The sequence below is a fragment of the Pongo abelii genome, chromosome 19 (genome assembly GCF_028885655.2).
Source record: "Pongo abelii isolate AG06213 chromosome 19, NHGRI_mPonAbe1-v2.0_pri, whole genome shotgun sequence".
Lineage (NCBI taxonomy): Eukaryota > Metazoa > Chordata > Mammalia > Primates > Hominidae > Pongo > Pongo abelii.
The window spans coordinates 16947053-16971004 of NC_072004.2; the positions used below are offsets into that span (position 1 = coordinate 16947053).

Below are 23952 nucleotides of genomic sequence, written 5' to 3' on the forward strand. Positions count from 1 at the left end.
ATTGATATAGTTGTGAAAATGGAAACAGAGGCAATCTATGAATAAATACACTTTTTCCATGAACTCAACCCCAGGACACGGTGGACATTGTCCCTTAAAGCTTTTTTTGCCCTCAGTATGTCATGAGAAAAAGAGAACCAGTAATTCAGGCTGTATCTGCATAAACAGAGTTCACTTAGAAGCTAGCCAGGAATGCTAAATGTGCTAATAAATGGCTAAACCAATAAGCAACAAAGATATTCTGAACCTGTTACTATCATGGCTGAATTCCACTCTGCTCCACTGGCTAGAAACAAGAGTAAAGCATCAAACCCTGGAAAACAGTCTCTATGTGGTCAACCACAGCACTAGCTACACACCACTGATCTGCTCAGAAGTCACTTCAGATAGATGCTGCATTTGAAAAGTTTCAGGGTTCTGTTCTCTCCTCTCCTTCCCAAGGGAAGGAGACAGCTCTGCTGAAGTTGAGGTGGTGGAGAAGGCATTCAGTGAAAACCCTGTGTTTCTCTACAGGTGGTGACTTTCGATGCAGGGGGAGTAAGTGGCCACAGCAATCACATTGCTCTGTATGCAGCTGTGAGGTATGATTCTCCAGGTGATGGATGTGGGGGAAGGTTTGTTTATTTGATTAGGGCTCATGGTTTAAAGTCTAAAGCACCTTCCCACTTGTTATCTGAGCCCATGAAACTCACTGCTGGCTTATCATCTAACCCTTTTTGGCCATGTTGCTCACTGCATCTCACCATGTCCTCTCTCTGAGAATCTCTCTCAAGTCCTAGTACGAATGCTCATCTCCTAAACAGCTGAATTCTTTTTTAAACGCTGAATACTGCAAATGGGGTAATTGACTTTATTCATCTCTTTTCTGTGGCCACAGGAAGCTTGAGGGCCAAACTTGCAAGCCCTGTGGCACTGGACAAGACTTTAAGAAATGAGTGCTGTCAATCAGTGTGCCTCCACCTTCACCATCTTCTTCCCCTTACTCTCACTTCCGTCATGTGTTTATACAACTCTCAAATCTTTCTTGGAGAAGGAGGATATACATACGTAATATGAAATGTGTTTGTTCTTCACAGTCACCCGATTTTACTGATATTTATTTACATTTTACCAATAAAAAGAAAATGCAAGCTCAAAGGTATTGAGTGACATAGAGTCATACAAACATAGATGTGTTTCCTGTCCCCTAGCAAAGTGCTTCTACTGGGCCCCTGATCAGTGGTGTGGCAGGCCTGTCTCAGCTACTGAGGAAGGAAAGGAGCAACTTGAAGGGAAGGACTTATTTGATAACCTTCTTCTAAACATGCTTAACACTCAGACTGAAGCAATGCAATATGTAAAGTTGGAAATGACCTCACCAACCATTAAGTCCAACCACTGGGAAATGGTTTGCCCAGCACTACAAGGTTAAACTATGGCAGAGGCAGAATTCAGGAATCCTAGTTCTCCATTCATTATTCTGTCAGATGTATGTGAAGACCAATCCAAACTGAAGACCCTCCTTGTCCTTAAATTTTACATCACTTGGTGGAAGATGCTAGAATTTTACCCACATACTCTTTCTAGGCAGATTTCCCTGTTCCCTTGACTGTGGAATGAGGGGAGGCTAGACTGTTCTCCCTGTAAAGACTATTCAGTTCCGGCCGGGCGCGGTGGCTCACGCCTGTAATCCCAGCACTTTGGGAGACCGAGGCGGGCGGATCACGAGGTCAGGAGATCGAGACCATCCTGGCTAACACGGTGAAACACCGTCTCTACTAAAAATACAAAAAATTAGCCGGGCATGGTAGTGGGCGCCTGTAGTCCCAGCTACTCGGGAGGCTGAGGCAGGAGAATGGCGTGAACCTGGGAGGCGGAGCTTGCAGTGAGCCGAGACTGCGCCACTGCACTCCAACCTGGGCAACAGAGCGAGACTCTGTCTCAAAAACAAAACAAAACAAAACAAAAAAAGACTATTCAGTTCCTGGTCCAGCCAGCGCCCACAGCTTTAGAGGAGACATGCTCCTAGTCACATTAGGTCCCTTCAGATTCAGGAAAGAAACATTTCCTGGTTACAGTCTGAAATACAAATTTTTTTGATGATATATGGAAAAATGAGGCAGCCCCAGAGTGGTCTTTCCAACCACATGGTTACTCTGAGGCCTTGAGCTTCCAAGACTAGCATGGACAGCAAGCCCCATGGAGAACTGGAAAAATGGTCCCACCTCATTCTGGATGCACACTGAGCCTGGTGATTTCTCACCGAGAATTTACACTGCACCAGAGAAAGGATCAGGTCAGGTCTATTGCAAACAAAGAGTACCTCAACAGGCAGGGGGCTGGGGCACTTGAGATTGAGTCATCTGGTCCCATTCCTGGTCCAGTCACCACTGAAGTGGAGAAAGTAGAGAAGGTGTCATTCTGGGCGGAGAAAGAATCCAAGGGGACAACTCTGTGTAGATAGGACTGCCTGGGGCCATTTTCCTCAGAAGAGGCTGGAGTGCCACAGGCTCTCAGCACGAAGGTGGGCCACTGTGCTTCAGATAAAACAATTCATGGACATGCCACCAATCTACTAAAACCTTTTTCCCCACAGTCATCTCTTGTCTGCTAAATTCATTAGACTCACCTTAGTCCTCAGCCATCTTGAACTTTCTGTGGCATCTGGCCCTGCCTGTCCCTCACTACAATGCTGCTTTGGCTTATATGGCACCAGCTTGCCCTCCTCACTCTGGCCTTTCTGGCTACTTCTCATTCTCTTCCTGGCTTCCCTCCCACCAGTGGCCCCTTGGTCCCCGTGTCCCCAGGGCTCGCTCCCCAGTCCTCCTCAGCACAGCTTCCCCTGTGGCTTTAAGGGCTATAAGCTCTATTTCCAGACAGGTGCCTCTAGCTCACTGCTTTTCCTGGATATCAGAATATCCACAGGGCTTTGCCCAGAGTACAGGACAAGCCACTTCATTCTCAGGACCCCAGAAAGTTTTTTCAGTCTTTTCTTTTCTTTCTTTCTTTTTTTTTTTTTTTTTGGAGACAGAGTCTCGCTCTGTCACCCAGGCTGGAGTGCAGTGGCGCGATCTTGGCTCACTGCAGCCTCCGCCTCCTGCCTCAGCCTCCCAAGTAGCTGGGAACTACTGGTGCATGCCACCACGCCTGGCTAATTTTTGTATTTTTATTAGAGACGGAGTTTCACCATATTGGCCAGGCTGGTGTTGAACTCCTGACCTCGTGATCCGCCTGCCTCGGCCTCCCAAAGTGCTGGGTTTACAGGCGTGAGCCACCGCGCCTGGCTTCTTTTTCAGGTTTTTCTACCTCTCAGGCTGTGCCAGGCAGTCAGTTCCATGAGTTTGTCAATTCTCTCTCAACTTCTCTTCTTTAACCCCTGCTCCCAAGAGTCTCTGTTCATATGTGTGTCTGTGTGTTGCCGGGGCTATCTTCCCAAACCTTCTCTGCCCCCAGCTTTCTAAACTACAAAGTGGGGAAGAGACTTGGAGCTCATTGCAGTTGACACTCCCCTCCTCTTAAGGTGGTGAGCACAGAATGACCTTCACTGTCAGAAGGTAGGCGTAGGGAAGCTCAGAAAGGAGAAAAGAGCTATCAGTTAGCATTGTAAAATATTCCCCCATCATACTCACATTACAATTTCAAGAGAAAAACTATGAAGAGTCCAGCACAGTTACCTTCATACTCTAATGGGCAAAGCTTGGACCAGGGTACTTCACAAACCACAGACCAGCCTCTGGATTGGCTGTCCCTGGCTCAGGTGCCCATCCTGGTCCCTTCAGCTGTTGCCAGAGGTATGGGATCCTGGAAATCTATACAGTGATTTATGCAAAAGAAACCACCTGGAAACTCACATGGAGGGGACCACGGGCATGGCAGCCTTTCCTCTGAAGGCCCCTCCTGTTACTTACAAAGGAAATGATTCTTACTCCTCTCACGCTTGTCCTTTCCCTCCTCCAGGGCCCTGCACTCAGAAGGGAAGTTACCTAAAGGTAAGGCTTGTTCCTTTTGCAAAGGGCCACAAGATACTGTCGCTCTGAGAAACTTATGAAAGGGAAATTTGCAAATCCACAGAGAGCTGCCCTCAGCCGAGCAGAGGAAGTGGTTGGGAAGGCTGCCACACTCTTCCTGACTCACCTCAGGGTACCTGGCAGGTTGTATCTACCAGCAAGTGCCTGCCTGCAGGGCTACCTCTGGATGAGTGGGGAGGCCAGGTTTGCCCCTCACCTGTCTAGCTTTTTCACAGGATGGATTTTTTACACCTCTGGTATTCTTCCAGTCTGAACTCAATCCCGTCCCCCAACCAATTAGGCAGGTTGTAAATGACTGCTGGGTGCTTGATGAACCAATCTGCCTGAGTTAGGAACTCTTCCTAACCCACATAAAGTATTTGACCCCACCTGATCATTTACTGCATGACCCCCATGCTTAGCCTCTCTGGACCAGTTTCTGGTCTGTCATACCTCACGGGAGCAATACAAAGATTCAATGAATGAAAACATAAGTAGTTTGTGCCCTTTCTATGTGGGATGACTGAAAGGAGCTTACCAAGCCATGATGTCTTTGGAACATGACCATAGTTTGTTTGATTCTTACACCAATCCTGTGAGACAGGCAGGTCTCACACTATCAACACCAATTTACAGATTAGAAAACTGAGACTGAGAGTGGTTAAGAGACTTTGTCAAGTCTGTCAGTTCTTGACTGACAGAACTGGAACCAGGTCTCTAACCTCCCAATACAGTAATTCCTGTCTCCTTTACCTTGCCTTTGGCTTTGAGGTAGCCAGATCTCAACCTCTAGCAACCAACCTTTTTCTGGTAGGGCACACCGCAGGGTAGAGGGTAGCCAGCCAGGTCTTCTATGGCCCTTTTACTCATTCTAGCTGCAAGAATGATGGGCACAGGGCAGCTTTAGTGCCACAGAAACACCGGGCAACGCTGTGGCCACTGTCCTGCCCTGCCCTGAGCCACAGGGTAGAGGGAGGACGCTCAGGGGAAAATCTGGCTGGAGGCCTCAAGGCTTATCACTTCTCCCTGTCTCCTCTCCAACCAGGGTGCTCTGTGCTCATGCTTCAGTCTGTGAATGTGCTGCGCAAGTACATCTCCCTTCTGGATCTGCCCTTGTCTCTGCTTCATACTCAGGATGTCCTCTTTGTGCTCAACAGCAAAGAAGTGGCACAGGCCAAGGTGAGGATTGTAAATTCCTGGATGCCCCAACTCAGATCTCTGCCCCAGACCCCCTGTCTCCTCAAAGCCCCACCTCTGCAGAAGCCCTAACTGAAGGCCTTCCACAGTGGTTCAGCACCTGTCCCTGAGAATTAGGGCTAGGCCAGCTAGATCTTGGGAGGCATAGATTTTTCAATGACTTTAGCCTTTTTTTCTAATTATAAAAATAATATATGCTTTTTCTAAAAGTAACACATGCTCATTGCAGAAAATCTTGAAAAACATAAAAGCATCAAAAAGAAAATAAAAATAAGAACAATTACCTGCAGTCCCACCAACCACAGGTAATCTTTGTTAATATGTTGGGCTACATCTCTCTACTCTTTTTTTTTTTTTTTTTGAGACGGAGTTTTGCTCTTGTCACCCATGCTGGAGTGCAGTGGTGCAATCTCGGCTCACTGCAACCTCCGCCTCCCGGGTTCAAGTGATTCTCCTGCCTCAGCCTCCTGAGTAGCTGGGATTACAGGCACCCGCCACCACACCCGGCTAATTTTTTGTATTTTTAGCAGAGCTGGGGTTTCATCATGTTGGCCAGGCTTGTCTCGACCTCCTGACCTAGGGTGATCCACCTGCCTCGACCTCCCAAAGTGCAGGGATTACAGACATGAGCCACTGTGCCTAGCCCTACTCTTTATATATATATAATGTGTATGTGTATACACATTTCAAATGGGATCACATGGTGCCTATTTAAAACCAGCTTTGGCCAGGCGCGGTGGCTCATGCCTGTAATCATAGCACTTTGGGAGGCTGAGGCGGGCAGATCACGAGGTCAGGGGTTCGAGACCAGCCTGGCCAACATGTTGAAACCCCATCTCTAATAAAGCTACAAATATTATCCAGGCGTGGTGGCACGCACCTGTAGTTCCAGCTACTTGGGAGGCTGAGGCAGAAGAATCGCATGAACCCGGGAGACGGAGGTTGCAGTGAGCTGAGATCATGCCACTGTACTCCAGCCTGGGTGACAGACAGGATTCTGTCTCAAAAAAAAAACAACAACAAAAAACCTGCTTTAACAATATGTTATGGGCTGGGCACAGTGGTGTATGCCTGTAATCCCAATACTTTGGGAGGCTGGGGTGGGTGGACCGATTGCTGGGCAACAGAGCAAAATCCCATCTCTACAGAAAAATTAGCCAGGCATGGTGGCACATGCCAGTGGTCCCAGCTACTCAGGAAGCTGAGGAAGGAGGATCACTTGAGCCCAGGAGGTCAAGGTTGCAATGAACCCTGATCGCACCACTGCACTCCAGCCTGGGCAACAGAGCCAGACCCTAGCCCAAAAAAAAAAAAAAAGAAAAATCAAAACTATTTATTATGAACATTTTCTCCTATTTCATTTAGTATTCAAATACCAATGGCTGCCAATTACGCCACTGTATGTATGTATGTACCATAAGATATATCACGAATCCCTGTGAGACATTTTGATTTGCCGCTTTATCACTGTTATACATGGAGCGATGCTCCCAGCTTGAGTTTAAGAAGAATTCAGACCTGCCGGGAGCCTCTGTAAAGAGCCTAGCGGAGGCCAGACTCGGTGGCTCACGCCTGTAATCCTAGCACTTTGGGAGGCCGAGACAGGCGGATTGTCTGAGCTCAGGAGTTTGAGATCAGCCAGGGCAACACGGCGAAACCCTGTCTCTACTAAAATACAAAAAAGTAGCCGGGCGTGGTGGCGGGCACCTGTAGTCCCAGCTACTCGGGAGGCTGAGGCAGGAGAATTGCTTGAACCCGGGAGGCGGAGGCTGCAGTGTGCCAAGATCGCACCACTGCACTCCAGCCTGGGTGACAGAGCGAGACTCCATCTCCAAAAAAAAAAAAAGAGCCCAGGGGCAGACTGCAAGAAGCCTACATGCAGGGTGAGGAAGAGCTAGGCCAGCTCAGGTCATCCTAGGGAAGACTCTTAGCTGTCCATGGAACAGGTGACTGAGTGCCATCAGAGTTAGGGAGAGGGTGGGCTGAGGAGAATTATTCCTCAGTTTGTCTCCAGGTGCATCCCCCTGTAGACTTAAGCCCCCCACAGAGAGACCTGTAGCACGAGTGAAAGAACCAAGTCGGGGATTATGGCTCGTGCCTGTAGTCTCAGCTGCTTGGGAGGTTGGGGTGGGAGGATGGCTTGAGCCCAGGAGTTTGTGTCTGCCCTGGGCAACACAGCTTTATTAGGAAGAAGGGAAGGGGAAGGGGAAATGGAAGGGAGAGAGAGGAAGGAAGGGAGAAAGAGAGAGAGAGAGAAGGAGAGAGTGAGAGAAAGAAAAGGAAGGAAGGGAGGGAGGAAGGGGAAGGGAAGGGAAGGAAGGAAGAGAAGGGAAGGAAGGGAAGGAAAGGGAAGGAAGAAGAAAGGAAGGAAGAGAGAGAGGAAAGAAGGAAGAAAGAGAGAGGGGAGGGAGAGAAAAGGAGAGAGGAAGGGAAGGAGGGAAGGAAAGAAGGAAGGGAGGGAAGGAGGGAAGGAAGGAAGGAAACAAGGGAGGGAAGGAGGGAAGGAAGGAAGGAAACAAGGGAGGGAGGGAGGGAAAGCGGGAGAGAGAGAGGGAGAAAGAAAAGAAAAGAAGAAGGAAGGAAGGAAGGAAAATCTAAGAGAATAGAAACTCAGGATAATGATTTTGGTTTTGGGGTTTTTTTGTTTAGCTTTATTTTCTAAATTTTCTTTGAGATGAAGTCTTCCTCTGTCACCCAGGCTGGAGTGCAGTGGCACAATCTCGGCTCATTGCAACCTCCACCTCCCAGGTTCAAGCAATTCTTCTGTCTCAGCCTCTCCAGTAACTGGGACTACAGGTTCATACCACCACGCCCAGCTAATTTTATATTTTTAATAGAGACAGGATTTCACCATATTGGTCAGGCTGGTCTCGAACTCCTGACTGCAGATGATCTACCCACCTCGGCCTCCCAAAGTGCTGGGATTACAGGCATGAGCCACTGTGCCCAGCCATTTTTTTTTTTTTTTTTTTTTTTGTGAGACAGAATCTTGCTCTGTCACCCAGGCTGGGGTGCAATGGCACGATCTCAGCTCACAACAACCTCTGCCTCCCAGGTTCAAGCAATTCTCCTGCCTCAGCCTCTCAAGTAACTGGGAGTACAGGCGCATGCCGCCACACCTAGCTAATTTTTGTATTTTTAGTAAAGGCAGGGTTTCATCATGTTGGCCGGGTTGGTCTTGAACTCCTGACCTCAGATGATCTGCTCGTCTCTGCTTCCCAAAGTGCTGGGATTACAGGCGTGAACCACTGCGCCGGGCCTTTTTTTTTTTTTTTTTTTTAGATGTAGTTTCATTCTTGTTGCCCAGGCTGGAGTGCAATGGTGCGATCTCGGATCACTGCACCCTCCACCTCCTGGGTTCAAGTGATTTTTCTGCATCACACTCCCGAGTAGCTGGGATTACAGGCATGTGCCACCATGCCCAGCTAATTTTGTATTTTTGGTAGACACGGGGTTTCGCCATGTTGGTCAGGCTGGTCTTGAATTCCTGACCTCAGGTGATCCACCCGCCTTGGCCTTCCATAGTGCTGGGATTACAGGCGTGAGCCACCATGCCTGGCCCATATTTTCTAAATTTTCTACAGTAAACCTCTTACCTAGTAAGAGGCACTTTGCTAGGTACTGAGAATGCAGTGTTGAGCACATATTAATTATCTTGTTTCTTCAATAGTGCATTAGTTTTTGTACTTTATTATTTCTGTCCTACTTCATTTATGGTTTTATTCTTTTCCTTCCTTCCTTCCTCCCTCCCTCCCTCCTTCTTTCTTTTCTTTCTTTCTTTCTTTTTACTGTTATTTTATGTTTTTTTTTTTGAGACGGAATTTCGCTCTTATTGCCCAGGCTGGAGTACAATGCTGCAATCTTGGCTCACCTCAACCTTCGCCTCCCGGGTTTAAGCGATTCTCCTGCCTCAGCCTCCCAAGTAGCTGGGATCACAGGCACACGCCACCACGCCTGGCTAATTTTGTGTTTTTAGTACAGACGGGGTTTCTCCATGTTGGTCAGGTTGGTCTCGAACTCCCGACCTCAGGTGATCGCCCACCTCAGTCTCCCAAAGTGCTGGGATTACAGGTGTGAGCCATCACACCCAGCCTATTTATTTATTTTTTATTTTTATTTTTTGAGACAGAGTCTTGCTCTGTCATCCAGGCTGGAGTGCAGTGGAGTGATCTCGGCTCACCACAACCTCCACCTCCTGGGTTCAAGCAATTCTCCTGTCTCAGTCTCCTGAGTAGCTGGGACTATAAGGGCCCGCCACTGCGCCTGGCTAATTTTTGTATTTTTAGTAGAGACTGGGTTTCGCCATGTTTGGTCAGGCTGGTCTCGAACTTCTGGCCTCAAGTGATCCACCCAGCTTGGCCTCCCAAAGTGCTGGGATTACAGGTGTGAGCCACCGCACACAGCCTGTTCTTCTTTAAATCTCTTTAACTTGAAAGGTTAGCTTTGTTTTCATTTTCAATCTTTAAAAAAAAAATACTTTAATACTATTAATTTTCCTTGAAGTGTTTCTTTAGCTACACATGATAAGTTTTGATATGTAGTTCTCCTATTGTCATTTAATTACAAGTAATTTATAGTCTCCATTGTGAGTTCCCCTTTAATCTTTAAGGGTATAGTTTACAGTTACAAACGTGTGTCAATCTTCATTATTTGTAGTTCTATATTTATGAATACACCTACTCACTAAAATTCATTTGTAACTCCAAAGTCAGTGCTCGAAGTGCTTTTGTGGTCATTCATGGACACTCGCAGAGGGGTGAAACATGAGTCACCGGATGCACATACGCATGTTCCCAGCTGTTTCAGCTCTCCTACTGTAAAAAAAATACCTTTTTGTGTATATTTAGTGCCCCATTTTTCTCATTTTTGTGGTTTTTGTTGATTTTGCTGTTTAAAATAGCCTCTAACGATGATGCTGAAGTGCTGTCTTGATTCCTAAGCACAAGAGGCTGTAATGTGCCTTATGTGGGTTTGATCACAAGCATGAGTTACAGTGCCATTGGCCATGAGTTCAGTGCTAATGAATCAACAACATGTATTTCATATGGAGTTTTTAAACAGAAATATACATAAAACAAGGTTATGTATTGACTGATTGACGAAAATATTGTGGCCAAAGGCTTGGAGGAACCCAACCCTGTATTTCCACTAGAAACAATGGTTCAGTATTCCCTAATTCAGTGTTTTCAGTGACTTTATAGAACTACCACAAATGAGAATGGCATGGCTGTGTGTGTATATGTGGTCTTTTTTTTTTTTTCTTTGAGACGGAGTTTCACTCTTGGTGCCCATGCTGGAGTACAATGGTGCGATCTTGACTCACTGAAACCTCCACCTCCCAGGTTCAAGTGATTCTCCTGCCTCAGCCTCCTAGGTAGCTGGGATTACAGTCAGGTGCCACCACGCCTGGCTAATTTTGTATTTTTTAGTAGAGACGGGGTTTCACCATGTTGGTCAGGCTGGTCTCGAACTCCTGACCTCAGGTGATCCTCCCACCTCAGCCTCCCAAAGTGGTGGGATTATGGGTGTGGGCCACTGCGCCCTGCCGTGTATGTGGTCTTTTAATTGTTAATTTATAATTTAATTGCTTTGTGGTCAGTGAATGGTTTTCGTAACACTGATTTTTTTTTTTTTTTTTTTTTTTTTTGAGGCAGAGTCTTGCTCTGTCGCCCAGGCTGGAGTGTAGTGGTAAGATCTCAGCTCACTGAAACCTCTGCCTCCTGGGTTCAAGTGATTCTCCTGCCTCAGCCTCCTGAGTAGCTGGGATTACAGACAGGCCGGCACCACCAAGCCTGGCTAATTTTTTTGTATTTTCAGTAGAGATGGGGTTTCACTATGTTGGCCAGGCTGGTCTTGAACTCCTGACCTGGTGATCTGCACAACTCAGCCTCCCAAAGTGATGGGATTACAAACATGAGCCACCGTGCCCTGCCCAAAGCTGTTATATCTTGTTAGCAGATTATTTATCTTATTTATTTATTTATTTTGAGACAGAGTTTTACTCTTGTTGCCCAGGCTGGAGTGCGATGATGCAATCTCGGCTCACTGCAACCTCTGCCTCCTGGGTTCAAGCGATTCCCCTGCCTCAGCCTCCCAAGTAGCTGGGGTTACAGGCGTGCACCACCATGCCCAGCTAATTTTGGATTTTTTTTTTTTTTTTTTTTTTTTTTTTTAGTAGAGATGGGGTTTCACCGTGTTGGTCAGGCTGGTCTCAAACTCCTGACCTCAAGTGATCCACCTGCCTCGGGCTCCCAACGTGCTGAGGTTACAGGCATGAGCCATTGCGCCTAGCCAAGTCCTCTTATTATCTTATAATGTCCCTTTTTTGTAATGGTTTTCCCTTTGTCTTCTATTTTATTTATTTTTATTTATTTTTTTGAGACGGAGTTTCGCTCTGTTGCCAGGCTGGAGTGCAGTGGCGATCTCGGCTCACTGCAATCTCCACTAATTGCGATCTCCGCCTCCTGGGTTCAAGCAATTCTCCTGCCTCAGCTTCCCGAGTAGCTGGGATTACAGGCATGCGCCACCACGCCCGGCTAATTTTATATTTTTAGTAGAGACAGAGTTTCTCCATGTTGGTCAGGCTGGTCTCCAACTCCCGACTTCAGGTGATCCACCCACCTCAGCCTCCCAAAGTGCTGGGATTACAGGCGTGAGCCACCGTACCTGACAAGTCATGTAGGGTCTGACAATGAATATAAAAGAGGTTATTTACGTAAAAGTTTGTGAAGATATGAGCTTAGAGAGGCAAGTTAATTATGGTACTTAGAGATAAGCAGGCACATCCTTTTATGTATATCTAGTGAAGTCAGTTGCTGTAATCTATTCTGTTTAAAAACCGAACTATACTAGGTCTGAATAACAAGATAATGTACATTTCCCCTAGAAGGTGGGAACGACAACTTACACCTGTGTGCCATTCCTTTTTTTCTTCTTCTGATAGTGATTGGACCTCCCCAAATGACCTAACTCAGAGGAATTTGGGCATAGTGTACTAGCTTCCTTCCCGTGAAACATCCCTGTTTGTGTTGTATATTTGAGGTAGTAGCAACGTGATTAAGAATGTGGACTCTAACCGGCCGGGCGCGGTGGCTCACGCCTGTAATCCCAGCACTTTGGGAGGCCAAGGCGGGTGGATCACAATGTCAGGAGATCAAGACCATCCTGGCTAACACAGTGAAACCCTGACTCTACTAAATATACAAAAAATTAGCCAGGCGTGGTGGCAGGCGCCTGTAGTCCCAGCTACTTGGAAGGCTGAGGCAGAAGAATGGCGTGAACCCGGGAGGCAGAGCTTGCAGTGAGCCAAGATCGCACCACTGCACTCCAGCCTGGGCAACAGGCTCAAAAAAAAAAAAAAAAGAATGTGGACTCTAGAATCAAATCAGATGGGTCTGCATTAAAATCTCAGCCAGCTCTACCACCTACTAGCTGTTTGAGACTGACGAGTTTCCTCATCTATTTATTTTTTAAAAAACAGTAATAACAGTACTTGATTCACAGGGTTGTTAACATTGAGATGATGCATGTGGACTGTTCTGCCAGTTTTCTGGTATCCCATGGTGAGTGCCGTAGCTACGGTGAGCATTGTGTGTTATAATCACAGGAAGTAGGAGATGGGAAAGCAGGGGCCATGACAGGAGGCCAATCTAGAGAGGTTCGTGGGTTACAGGAAGAAGACAGATAAGGCTATAGCATGAAGCATATTAGTGCGAGGAAGGATTTAAGGTGCGGAGGCCAGATCTGAAAGTAATGAAACAGCTCCAGTGCAACTGTTTCATAACTGATTCTCTTTGATTCTTCTAGAAAGCCATGTCCTGCCACCGCAGCCAGCTCCTCTGGTTCCGCCGCCTCTACATTATCTTCTCCCGGTACATGAGAATCAACTCACTGAGCTTCCTCTGAAGCCTTGAAAGGTTTTCAGATCCAAGGAACAAAGGGGAAAATAGACAAAGGAGTGCAGGGGACCTGGCCTGGCACTGGCTTATTTGCCTGAGCTCAAGGAGATCCCCGCTGGAGCAGCCTCTGCAAAAGGGAGCCCATGTAGGCCAGGGGCTGTCCAAACTCCAGCTTCTTCTCCTGGGAAAAAACCCAAAGAACCAAAAACAAACCACCCCAAGGATAATAATAGCTACACTGCTAGCTTCTCAAGTTCTTGTGAAAAACAATTTACATAATGACACAGTATATGTGGAACACCTAGCCCAGTGCCTGGGCAGGTCCCTATTATCATAAATGAACGTAAAAGTGCTCTAAAAACACTCCACAGATGTGACTTTCACATTGTTTCCAAAGCAGGTTCACCAAAAACACAAAATGCAACAGTGTGTGTTGAATTGGTTCAATCATAATTCCTTTGATTTTTCTTTTATCAGAATGCGGGTCTAGGAAAAACTTGCTCTATTTAACAGGACAGCTGTGATTGAAGCATCCAAGTACAGGTCACTGGGGTGGGCACTGTTTTATACACAGACGATTTCAAGAACTCTGCCTCAAAGAGCTTACGATCAAATATATCAGTTCTCAGTCTTTTTGGAGAAGTAGGAAATAGGAAGATAAATCTGAGATTTAAAAAAACACAAAACATTCAAGAACCTGATGTCTTAAAATTGTCCTACAAACAAAAGCTCTCTGAAAGCTCTGGCTTGGAAACTACTCTCAGAATCCAGCTAACGCTCCAGGGAAGTGGCCTGAGGCAGGGAAGCTAAGTGGTGAAGAGCACAGGCTGGTAGCCCTGCGATTGAAGCCAGAATGACCAGCTGTGTAACCAAAGGCAAGGTGCTGAACCTTTCTCTGCCTCAATTCTCTCATCTGCAAAATGGGAAATAATAACGATCCCAACCTCAGAGAACTGAACAAGATAATACATGAAGGTGCATATCAAAGAGTCTCGCATGCTCTGCTGGGTAAGTATGCCCTCCACCTGCCACAGGAAACACTGAATAGCTCCATAGCTGCAGGTTAGAGACCTGCTTGTTCAGACACTCCACCTCAACTTGCCCTCCTTTGCTTAGTGTCACCATTATCTTGAATGCCTCCTAGGGGCCACATAAGACTAATAGAGCTATTAGGCTCTGAAGCCGGAATCAAAAATGCAAATCTGGTTATGTGATTTGTTTACTTAAACTTTGTCAATAGTTCCTAATAGCCTTCATGTGAAAATGTGACCAGAAGCACGTTACTAACACTGGCTAGAGTGCAGTAGGAGAGTGGGGTAGGACAGGCTGACCTCTGCCCTGTTACTAGGAAGACAGACACTGACCCAGCCTTTCTGAACAGCAACTCTGCTAAGAGCTTTTAAAATATGCATATTCTATGACCTCAGGAATACTTAGAAAATCAAAATTATATACACACTGGCTGGGCGCAGTGGCTCACACCTGTAATCCCAGCAGTTTGGGAGGTCAAGGAGAGTGGATCACTTGAGGCCAGGAGTTCAAGACAAGCCTGGCCAATGTGGCAAAACCCTGTGTCTACTAAAAATACAAAAATTAGCCAGGCATGGTGCCGCAGGCCTGTGGTCCCAGCTACTCGGAAGGCTGAGGCACAAGAATTGCTTGAACCCAGAAGGCGGAGGCTGCAGTGAGCTGAGATCACGCCACTGCACTCCAGCCTGGGCGACAGAGCTCTGTCTCCAAAAAAACAACAACAATTATACACACAAAGATTATCATTGTATTATTCATAATAGCAAAACTGGAAAAATCCAGTGATGCAATTGTGTTTTGTAACAAGGAAGAACGTTCACACTGTATTAAATTTTTAAAAAGCGGGTTAGGAATAGCACAACCCCATTTTTGTTGAATAAATATATACACAAGTATATAAATAAATACATATATATCAAAAGATATATATCCAAAAGATAAATACTAGCTGGCAAGGTAATCTTTCAACAATGAACATTTATAATTGTAAAGGACTTTGTTGTTGTTGTTTATGGATCATTTGGATGTGAGAATTTTGATATCATGTCAAGTTTTTAAAAAAGTGTGTTTATAGGCCCGGCCGCGGTGGCTCACGCCTGTAATCCCAGCACTTTGGGAGGCTGAGGCGGGCAGATCACAAGGTCAAGAGATCGAGACCATCCTGGCCAACATGGTGAAACCTCGTCTCTACTAAAAATACAAAAATTAGCCAGGCATGGTGGCGGGCACCTGTACTCCCAGCTACTCAGGCGGCTGAGGCAGGCGAATTGCTTGAACCTGGGAGGCGGAGATTGCAGTGAGCAGAGATCGCGCCACAGCACTCCAGCCTGACAACAGAGCGAGACTCCATCTAAAAAAAAAAAAAAAAGTGTGTATAGGCCAGGTGCAGTGGCTCACACCTGTAATCCCAGCACTTCAGGAGGCTGATGCAGGAGGATTACTTGAGCTCAGGAGTTTGAAACCAGCCTGGGCAACATAGTAAGACCCCATCTTTTCAAAAAATTTTAAAATTACCCAGGCTTGGTGGTGTGTATGTATAGTCCCAGCTACTCGGGAGGCTGAAGTGAGAAGATCACTTGTGCCCAGGAGGTTGAGGCTGCAGTGAGCCATGATCATACCACTGCACTCCAGCCTACGCCACAGAATGAGACCCTGTCTCAAAAAAAAAAAAAAAAATATATATATATATATATATATATATATATATACACACACACACATATATATGTAAATCTTAGAGGTTAGAAAGATGAACAAAATTATCAGTATTTGCTTCTGGATGGTGAGACTTAAAACATTTCCTGCCTCTTTTGTTTTACTGTACATTCCAACTTTTTTGAAATAATTAAGTAGAAGTCGGCCAGCGCGGTGGCTCACGCCTATAATCCCAGCTACTTGGGAGGCTGAGGCACAATTGCTTGAACCCGGGAGGCGGAGGTTGCAGTGAGTCAAGATCACACCACTGCACTCCAGCCTCGGCGATACAGGAGACTCCGTCTCAAAAAAAATAAAATAAAATAAAAATAAATAAGATTTAAAAAATAAAAAAAAGAAGGTTGCTGCATCTGAGACTGCAGATTCTACTCTGGGTTCTGGAAAGAGGACAGACCAGAACTAGGCTCTCCTTGGTACCAGCAGAGAGCCAAGGGACTGCAGCACAGGAGGGAAGGAAGCCCCTGGAGGCCAGTTAGGGCAGCCACTAGCAGTGCCTTCGTGAGAAAAGTACCCTCCAGATTCAATGCAGCCCTGGGGACACTTGTCCTGGCAAGAAAAGAGTGTCCTTGTGCAAATTATCAACAAGTAGTCTTTCCTGCCTGCAAACACACTCCCTCCCCAGGGACAGCCACAAACAGCCTTGTAGAAGGAGTAGAGACTTAAGCATCCACTTAGCCAGATGCTCTTGTTTGGTTAACAACCTGCAAAACTAGGCAGCAGTAGCCCCAAAGCCTGGAGCAAAAATCAGAATTTCATGGTTCCTTGAAGGAACACCAAAAAAAAAAAAGAAAAAGAAAGAGAAGAGAATCCTCTCCTCCAACTGCCCAAGTAGAAAGGATCTCAGTGAACTAAGAATCCTCTGGGAGGGGCAGCATCCACTTGCTCAGAGACCTGGAGAGCAAACAGGCCAGGGTGGGTGTGCTGAAGTCAGGAAAGGGTCACCCCTTGTCAGAGAGACCTGCAAACAATCCCCCACCCACCCTATCCTCGGCAAGGGCTGATGGTTTGCCAGTTCTCACCTCAGTCCAGAGAGCAGAAACTGCCATTTTCAACCACTCCCCGCTTGGCCACTACTCAGCAGCCCTGACTCATTAAGAAAACACAAAAATCGAGAGCAACCAGACACAATACAAAAGGGGAACCCTCACCTGAGGAGGCTCAGAGGGAGGGGAATAGGGCAGATCTCACTGAAGTAGCAATTAAATGGAAGAGACTTTATCAGAAACAGTAGTGAAAGCCCAGGCACTGACCCAGACGAAAAAGCACACTTCTCCGTGGTGACCAAATTAGTAATGTGGAATATCGAGTAGAAGATATATTGCAGAACAAAGAGGTTAAAAAGCCAAGAAATGGAAATAAGGGTGGGAAAGAGATTTGAAAACACATTAAGGAGAGCCAACGTGAATAATGGAAGTTCCAGAAGGAGCAAAAGCAGGAGGGTAATAAAGGAGAACTTCCGTAATCTGAAGGAGACTTAGTACACTGAAAGAGCCCACCAAATCCTAGGCAACTTTGATTTTTAAAACAGATGCACAAATATGCTGTGAAATTCCTAAATTCCCAGTGAGAAGGAGGAGATTAAAGTATTCAAAAGGTCTCCTCTTGGGGCCAGCCACCGTGGCTCACACCTGTCATCCTAGCACTTTGGGAGGCTGAGACTGGCAGATCACTTGAGGTCAGGAGTTTGAGACCATCCTGGCCAACATGGCGAAACACTGTCTCTACTAAAAATACAAAAATTAGCCAGGCGTGGTGGCACATGCCTGTAATCCCAGCTACTTGGGAGGCTGAGGCAGGAGAATCACTTGAACCCAGGAGGCAGAAGTTGCAGTGAGCCAAGATTGTGCCATTGCACTCCAGTCTGGGCTACAGAGTGAGACTCTGTTTCAAAAAAAAAAAAAAAACCAGGCCGGGCATGGTGGCTCATGCTTGTAATCCCAGCACTTTGGGAGGCTGAGGCGGGTGGATCATGAAGTGAAGAGATCAAGACCATCCTGGCCAACATGGTGAAACCCCGTCTCTACTAAAAGTACAAAAAATTAGCTGGGCATGGTGGTGCGCGCCTGTACTCCCAGCTACTCGGGAGGCTGAGGCATGAGAATCGCTTGAACCCAGGAGACGGAGGTTGCAGTGAGCCGAGATTGCGCCACTGCACTCCAGCCTGGCAACAGAGCGAGACTTCATTAAAAAAAAAAAGGTGTCCTCTGCGGCCAAGGGGAGGCTGGGCTGGGGGTAAAGCCGCATGGGGCAGGGTGACAAATAGACAACTGATGGGCTGCAGTCTGGATTGTGAGGAACTAACTGAAAGGTATACAGTTCCAGGGCTGAAACTGAAAAGCATGGGATCTCAATTAACAAAGAGGAAAGCAGGACACGAAGAGAAACTTAAAAGACTGCAAAAGTAAGAAAAAAGGAAAATAGTATAAAATGTAATAAATATAATAGAAGTAATACAAAAAGAATAAAATCAGAGCTACTTCAAAAAATATGAACAGGCTGAATTTCCGGACCAAAACAGACTGTCAAATCAATGTGTTAGAAAACAAAATCTAGCTACATCTAAAAGTAACAAAGGCTAAAAATAAAAGGATGAACCATATACCATATAGCAGGAGAACAAAAAGAAAGAAGAGCAACACCAGAAATCCAGGCCAAACCCAATATGACACCAAGAAGCATTAAACTGGACAAAGATGGGTATGTTAACAGGTTCACTCCATGAGATGATAGGCACCCAACATCACAGTAGCCAGATACATAAAACAAAACCTCCCAGACATACAAGACCTTTATTAAAAGACAAAAACAAACAAGACACCACAATAATAGTAGGAGGCCTCAGTATTCTTCCAGAATTTTGAAAAATCGAGTTGACAAAAAATAATAACATCAAACATGGGAATAAAGCAAACATTCACTTATGTGATAGAATGTTTACAAAAGTTAACTGTTTATTGGCCACTGATAAATCCATTTATTTATTTATTTATTTGAGACCGGGTCTTGTTTTGTCACCCAGGCTTGGAATGCAGTGGTGTGATCACAGCTCACTGCAGCCTCAAATTCCTGGGCTCGAGGAACCCTCTGCTTCAGCCTCCCAAGTAGCTGGGACTACAGGCGTGTGCCACCACCCCTGGTTTTCTGTGGGTTTTGTTTGTTTGTTTGTTTGAAACGGAGTCTCACTCTGTCACACAGGCTGGAGTGCAGTGGTGTGATTTTGACTCACTGTCCGCCTCCCGGGTTCAAGCGATTCTCCTGCCTCAGCCTCCCGAGTAGCTGGGATTACAGATGTGCGCCACCACGCCCAGCTAATTTTTGTATTTTCAGTAGAGACAGGATTTTACCACATTGGCCAGGCTGGTCTCAAACTCCTGTCCTCAGGTGATCTGCCCGCCTCGGCCTCCGAAAGTGCTGGGATTACAGGCATGAGCCACCACGTCCTGCCGTTCTTTTTGTTGTTGTTGTTTGTTTGTTTGTTTTTAATGAGATGAGGTGTCGCTATGTTGACCACTTTGGCCTCCCAAAACGTTGGGATTGCAGGCATAAGCCACTGCACCCAGCAGAGAAATCCCTAATAAGTTCCCTAATGTAGAGATTTAACAGACCACATTCTTTGATCATAATTAAATAACATGCAAGTAAATAATAAAATTACTAAAGAGGGGGATAAACAACACTACTCAGAAATCAAGAAGCCCCTTCCTAAATAACCCCTAGATCAAAGAGGAAATAAAAATTGGTATTATGAATTATCTAGAAAGTAATAAAAATTAACACTTGATGTGGGATCTGTATTTAGGTAATTTGTAGTCTTAAATGCTTAATTTTTTAAAAGATTGAAAATAAGTGAACTACATGATTCAATTTGAGAAAATCAGAAATAGAAACCAATAGCAAGAGGGACTTAATAGAGATATAAGATTAGATTAAATAAGTGAAACCAAAAAATAGTGGAAAGAATAAGTTTTCTTTGAAAAATGAAATAAGCCAATACACTGCAAGTCTAATTAAGGAAAAGAGAAAACAAAAGTGCAGTTATTGGGAACAGATGGATATATAACCACAAAAGTGAAAAAGGCTGAAAAAAATTATAAAATATTATATGGCTTGTGGTCAGGAGTTCGAGACCAGCCTAGGCAATATAGTGAACTAAAAATACAAAAATTACCCAGGAAGGTTGAGGTGAGAGGATGGCTTGAGCCTGGGAGGCAGAGGTTGCATTTTGCCATTGCACTCCAGCCTGGGTGACAGAACCAGACCCTGTCTCAAAAAAATAATAAAAAATAAGTGTTGGTGAGGATGTGAAGAAATTGGAACCCTCATACATTGTTGGTGGGAATGTAAATGATACAGCTGCTATGGAAAACAGTCTGATGTTTCCTTAGTAATTTTAACAAGGATTTACCACATGACCCAGCAGCTCCACTCCTAGGTACATTTCCCGTAGAATGGAAAACATTCAGACAAAACCTTGTAAATGAGTATTCATAGCAATATTATTCATAATAGCCTCAAAGTAGAAACAACTCAAATGTCTATCAACTGGTGAATAAACAAAATGTGGCATTCTATTATTCAGCCATAAAAAGGAACAAAGTCCTGGCCGGGCATGGTGGCTCACGCCAGTAATTCCAACACCTTGGGAGGCCAACACGGGCGGATCACAAGGTCAGGAGTTCAAGACTAGCCGGGCCAATATGGTGAAACCCCATCTCTACTAAAACTAGAAAAAAATTAGCTGGGCGTGGTGGCACATGCCTGTAATCCCAGCTACTTGGGAGGCTGAGGCAGGAGAATTGCTTGAACCTGGGAGGCGGAGGTTGCAGTGAACCGAGATTGCACCATTGTACCCCAGCCTGGGCAACAGAGTGAGACTCTGTCACAAAAAAAAAAAAAAAAAAAAAAAGGAACAAAGTCTTGATGCATGCTACAAGGCAAATGAACTTCAACAGCATTATGCTAAGTGAGAGAAGCCAGACACAAAAGGTCACCTATGTAGGATTCCACTTCCATGAAACATTTAAAATAGGCACATTTTGAGATGGAAAGCAGATTAGTAGTTGCCAGAGGCTAGAGGAAGTGGGGATGGGGAGTGGCTGCTAATGGTACAGAGTTTCTTCCTTTTTTAAAAACAATTTTATATATTAAAAATATTTTTAACATAAGGTCCTGCCTTGTCACCCAGGCTGGAATACAGTGGTGTGATCATAGTTCACTGTAACCTAGAACTCCTAGGCTCAAATGATCCTCCTGTCTCAGCCTCCCAAGTAGCCAGGACTACAGGGATGTGCCATCACACCTGGCTCATTTTGTTTTTTAAGAGGCTGGGTTTCACTATGTTGGTCATGAACTCAAAAACACTGAATACTAAAGTATACTAACAAACACTGAATTGTACATGTTAAAGGGGTGAATTTTATGTTATTCAAACTGTATCTCAATTCAAAAATTCACGTGAAAATAAGATTGCATTAAAATATTCTAGTTCACTATAAAAGATATACACACGCTAAATTTGATGATCATGCCGGGCACAGTGGCTCACACCTGTAATCCCAGCACTTTGGGAGACTGAGGCAGGTGGATTACAGGGTCAGGAAATCGAGACCATCCTGGCTAACACAGTGAAACCCCGTCTCTACTAAAAATACAAAAAATTAGCCAGGGTGGTTGCAGGCGCCTGTAGTCCCAGCTACTTGGGAGGCTGAGACAGGAGAATGGCGTGAACCCGGGAGGCAGAGCTTGCAGTGAGCCGAGATTGCCACTGCACTCCAGCCTGGGAGACAGAGCGAGACTCCATCTCAAAAAAAAAGAAAAAAAAAATCCGATGATCGCTTTCTGCATCTAGTGATACTCACCTAACACACTAGCCCATTAAACACAAATACTACAGAATACAACATTTGTTGTTATTTTGACCAACTTTTAGTGCTTCCTGTTTTTGTTTTAACAGTTTTTAAAAGATAAAACAAGAATTAATGCAGAACATAAAATAAGAATTGAATAAATGGAGAGTTGTGCCATGTTCCTTGATAGAGATTTAAAAATCCTCATACAGTTCATATATAAATTTAATACTACCTATAGCATCTATAAATTCCAATATAGAAATTTAAATATTTACATATGTATTTATATATGTATATTTATTCACATTCGTACAATGTTAATATATAAATTTAATGTAATTCTAGTCAGAATATCAATGGATTATCTTTGGGATTTGAATTAAATTATTTTAAAAATATATTAGAAAAGAAAATGTCCAAGTATCGCCAAAATATAAACATCAAAAAGGACAGTGATGTGAGGCCTGCTTTCTATATATTAAAACTTAGGCCAGGTGTGGTGGCTCATGCCTGTAATCCTAGTACTTTGGGAGGCTGAGGCAGGCGGCTCACGAGGTCAAGAGTTCGAGACAGCCTGGCCAACATGGTGAAACCCCGTCTCTACTAAGAATACAAAAATTAGCCGGGCATGGTGGCACGTGCCTGTAATCCCAGCTACTCGGGAGGCTGAGGCAGGAGACTTGCTTGAACCCGGGAGGCAGAAGTTGCAGTGAACCTAGTTCGCACCACTGCACTCCAGCCTGGGCAACAGAGCAAGACTCTGTCTTGAAAAAAAAACAGCAACGATCCCATGCAAAAGGACGACAAATAGCATAAGACAGCTAAGGATAAACCGAACCCTACAGCGTGCTGTTCATACTGTTTCCATAAAGAGAACAGCATAAAACTTGAAGAGCGGGAAAGAACAAATGCATTGGTGAGCCATATTACCTTCCTGGATGATAAAGCAGTACTGTGCAGAAGTCTGTTCTCCCTGAATTAATTTATAAATGCAATATAATTGCAACCAAAATCCAAACATGCTTTCATTGCATGATATTTGACTCACTAATTCTAAAATTCATCTGCAGGACACAGTGCACAAAAACAGAATAATATGGCCGAGCACGGTGGCTCACGCCTGTAATCCCAGCACTTTGGGTGGCCTGAGGCTGACGGATCACCTGAGGTCGGGAATTCAAGACCAGCCTGGCCAACATGGTGAAAACCTGTCTCTACTAAAATACAAAAATTAGCTGTACATGGTGGCCACGCCTGTAATCCCAGCTACTCAGGAGGCTGAGGTAGGAGAATCGCTTGAACCTGGGAGGAGAATCGCTTGAACCTGGGAGGCGGAGGTTGCAGTGAGCCAAGATCGCACCACTGCACTCCAGCCTGGGCGGCAGAGTGAGACTCCTTCCCCACCCCCCACCCCACAAAAAAAGTGTAATATGGCAGGATTTACCCTATTAGATTGTGTAAGGCACATTATAAAGCTTGGGGATTTAAAATAAATTGTTATTTGTGGAACTACAAAAAAATAGATGAAAAGAACAAATAAGAGTCCTTAAAAACCCTGATTAGTATATGTAACATTTTAAATAAATGAAGAATGGATGGATTCATCAATAAAGTGTTGAGCCACCAGTTATCCAATGTGAGGATACCATTCACAAAATTTAGAGGAAGAAAAAAAAAAACTCACACACAAATCCAGGTAGATCAAAGAACTATATGTTTAAAAAACAAATAGCCGGGCGTGGTGGCTCACACCTGTAATCCCAGCACTTTGGGAGGCTGAGGTGGGTGGATCATAAGGTCAGGAGTTTGAGACCAGCCTGGCCAGCATGATGAAACCCTGTCTCTACTAAAAATACAAAAAATTAGCCGGGCATGGTGGCACGTGCCTGTAGTCCCACCTACTCAGGAGGTTGAGGCAGGAGAATTGCTTGAATCCAGCAGGTGGAGGTTACAGTGAGCTGAGATCGCACCACTGCACTCTAGACTGGGCGATACAGCGAGACTCCATCTTAAACAAACAAACAAAACCAATAAACAAAAGTCAGTAAAAGTAGTAGAAGAAAATACAAGTAAATGTGTTTATAAGCTTGGGTAAGGAATAATTTTTATTTTTATTTTTTTTGAGACAGGGTCTTGCTCTGTCTCCTAGGCTGGAGTCCAGTGGCTTGATCACAGCTCACTGCAGCCTTGAATTCCTTGGCTGTAGCTATCATCCCACTTCAGCCTCCCGCATAGCTAGGACTCAGCCATGTGCCACGCTAAGCTAATTTTTTATTT

General features: G+C 45.1%; 1 protein-coding gene across 1 annotated transcript in view; it reads left to right on the top strand.

The window, feature by feature from the left end:
• Nucleotides 1-20740, top strand: part of PIGL (phosphatidylinositol glycan anchor biosynthesis class L) — a gene marked incomplete at its 5' end in the record, with an annotated part of 116049 nt that extends 95309 nt beyond the window's left edge. Inside the window, 4 exons of the mRNA XM_009251331.4 lie at nucleotides 514-581; nucleotides 3937-3968; nucleotides 5032-5165; nucleotides 12990-20740. Coding sequence (XP_009249606.3) covers nucleotides 514-581; nucleotides 3937-3968; nucleotides 5032-5165; nucleotides 12990-13088 — 333 coding nt within the window. The remainder of the gene's footprint in view (nucleotides 1-513; nucleotides 582-3936; nucleotides 3969-5031; nucleotides 5166-12989) is intronic.
• Nucleotides 20741-23952: the final 3212 nt, after the last annotated feature.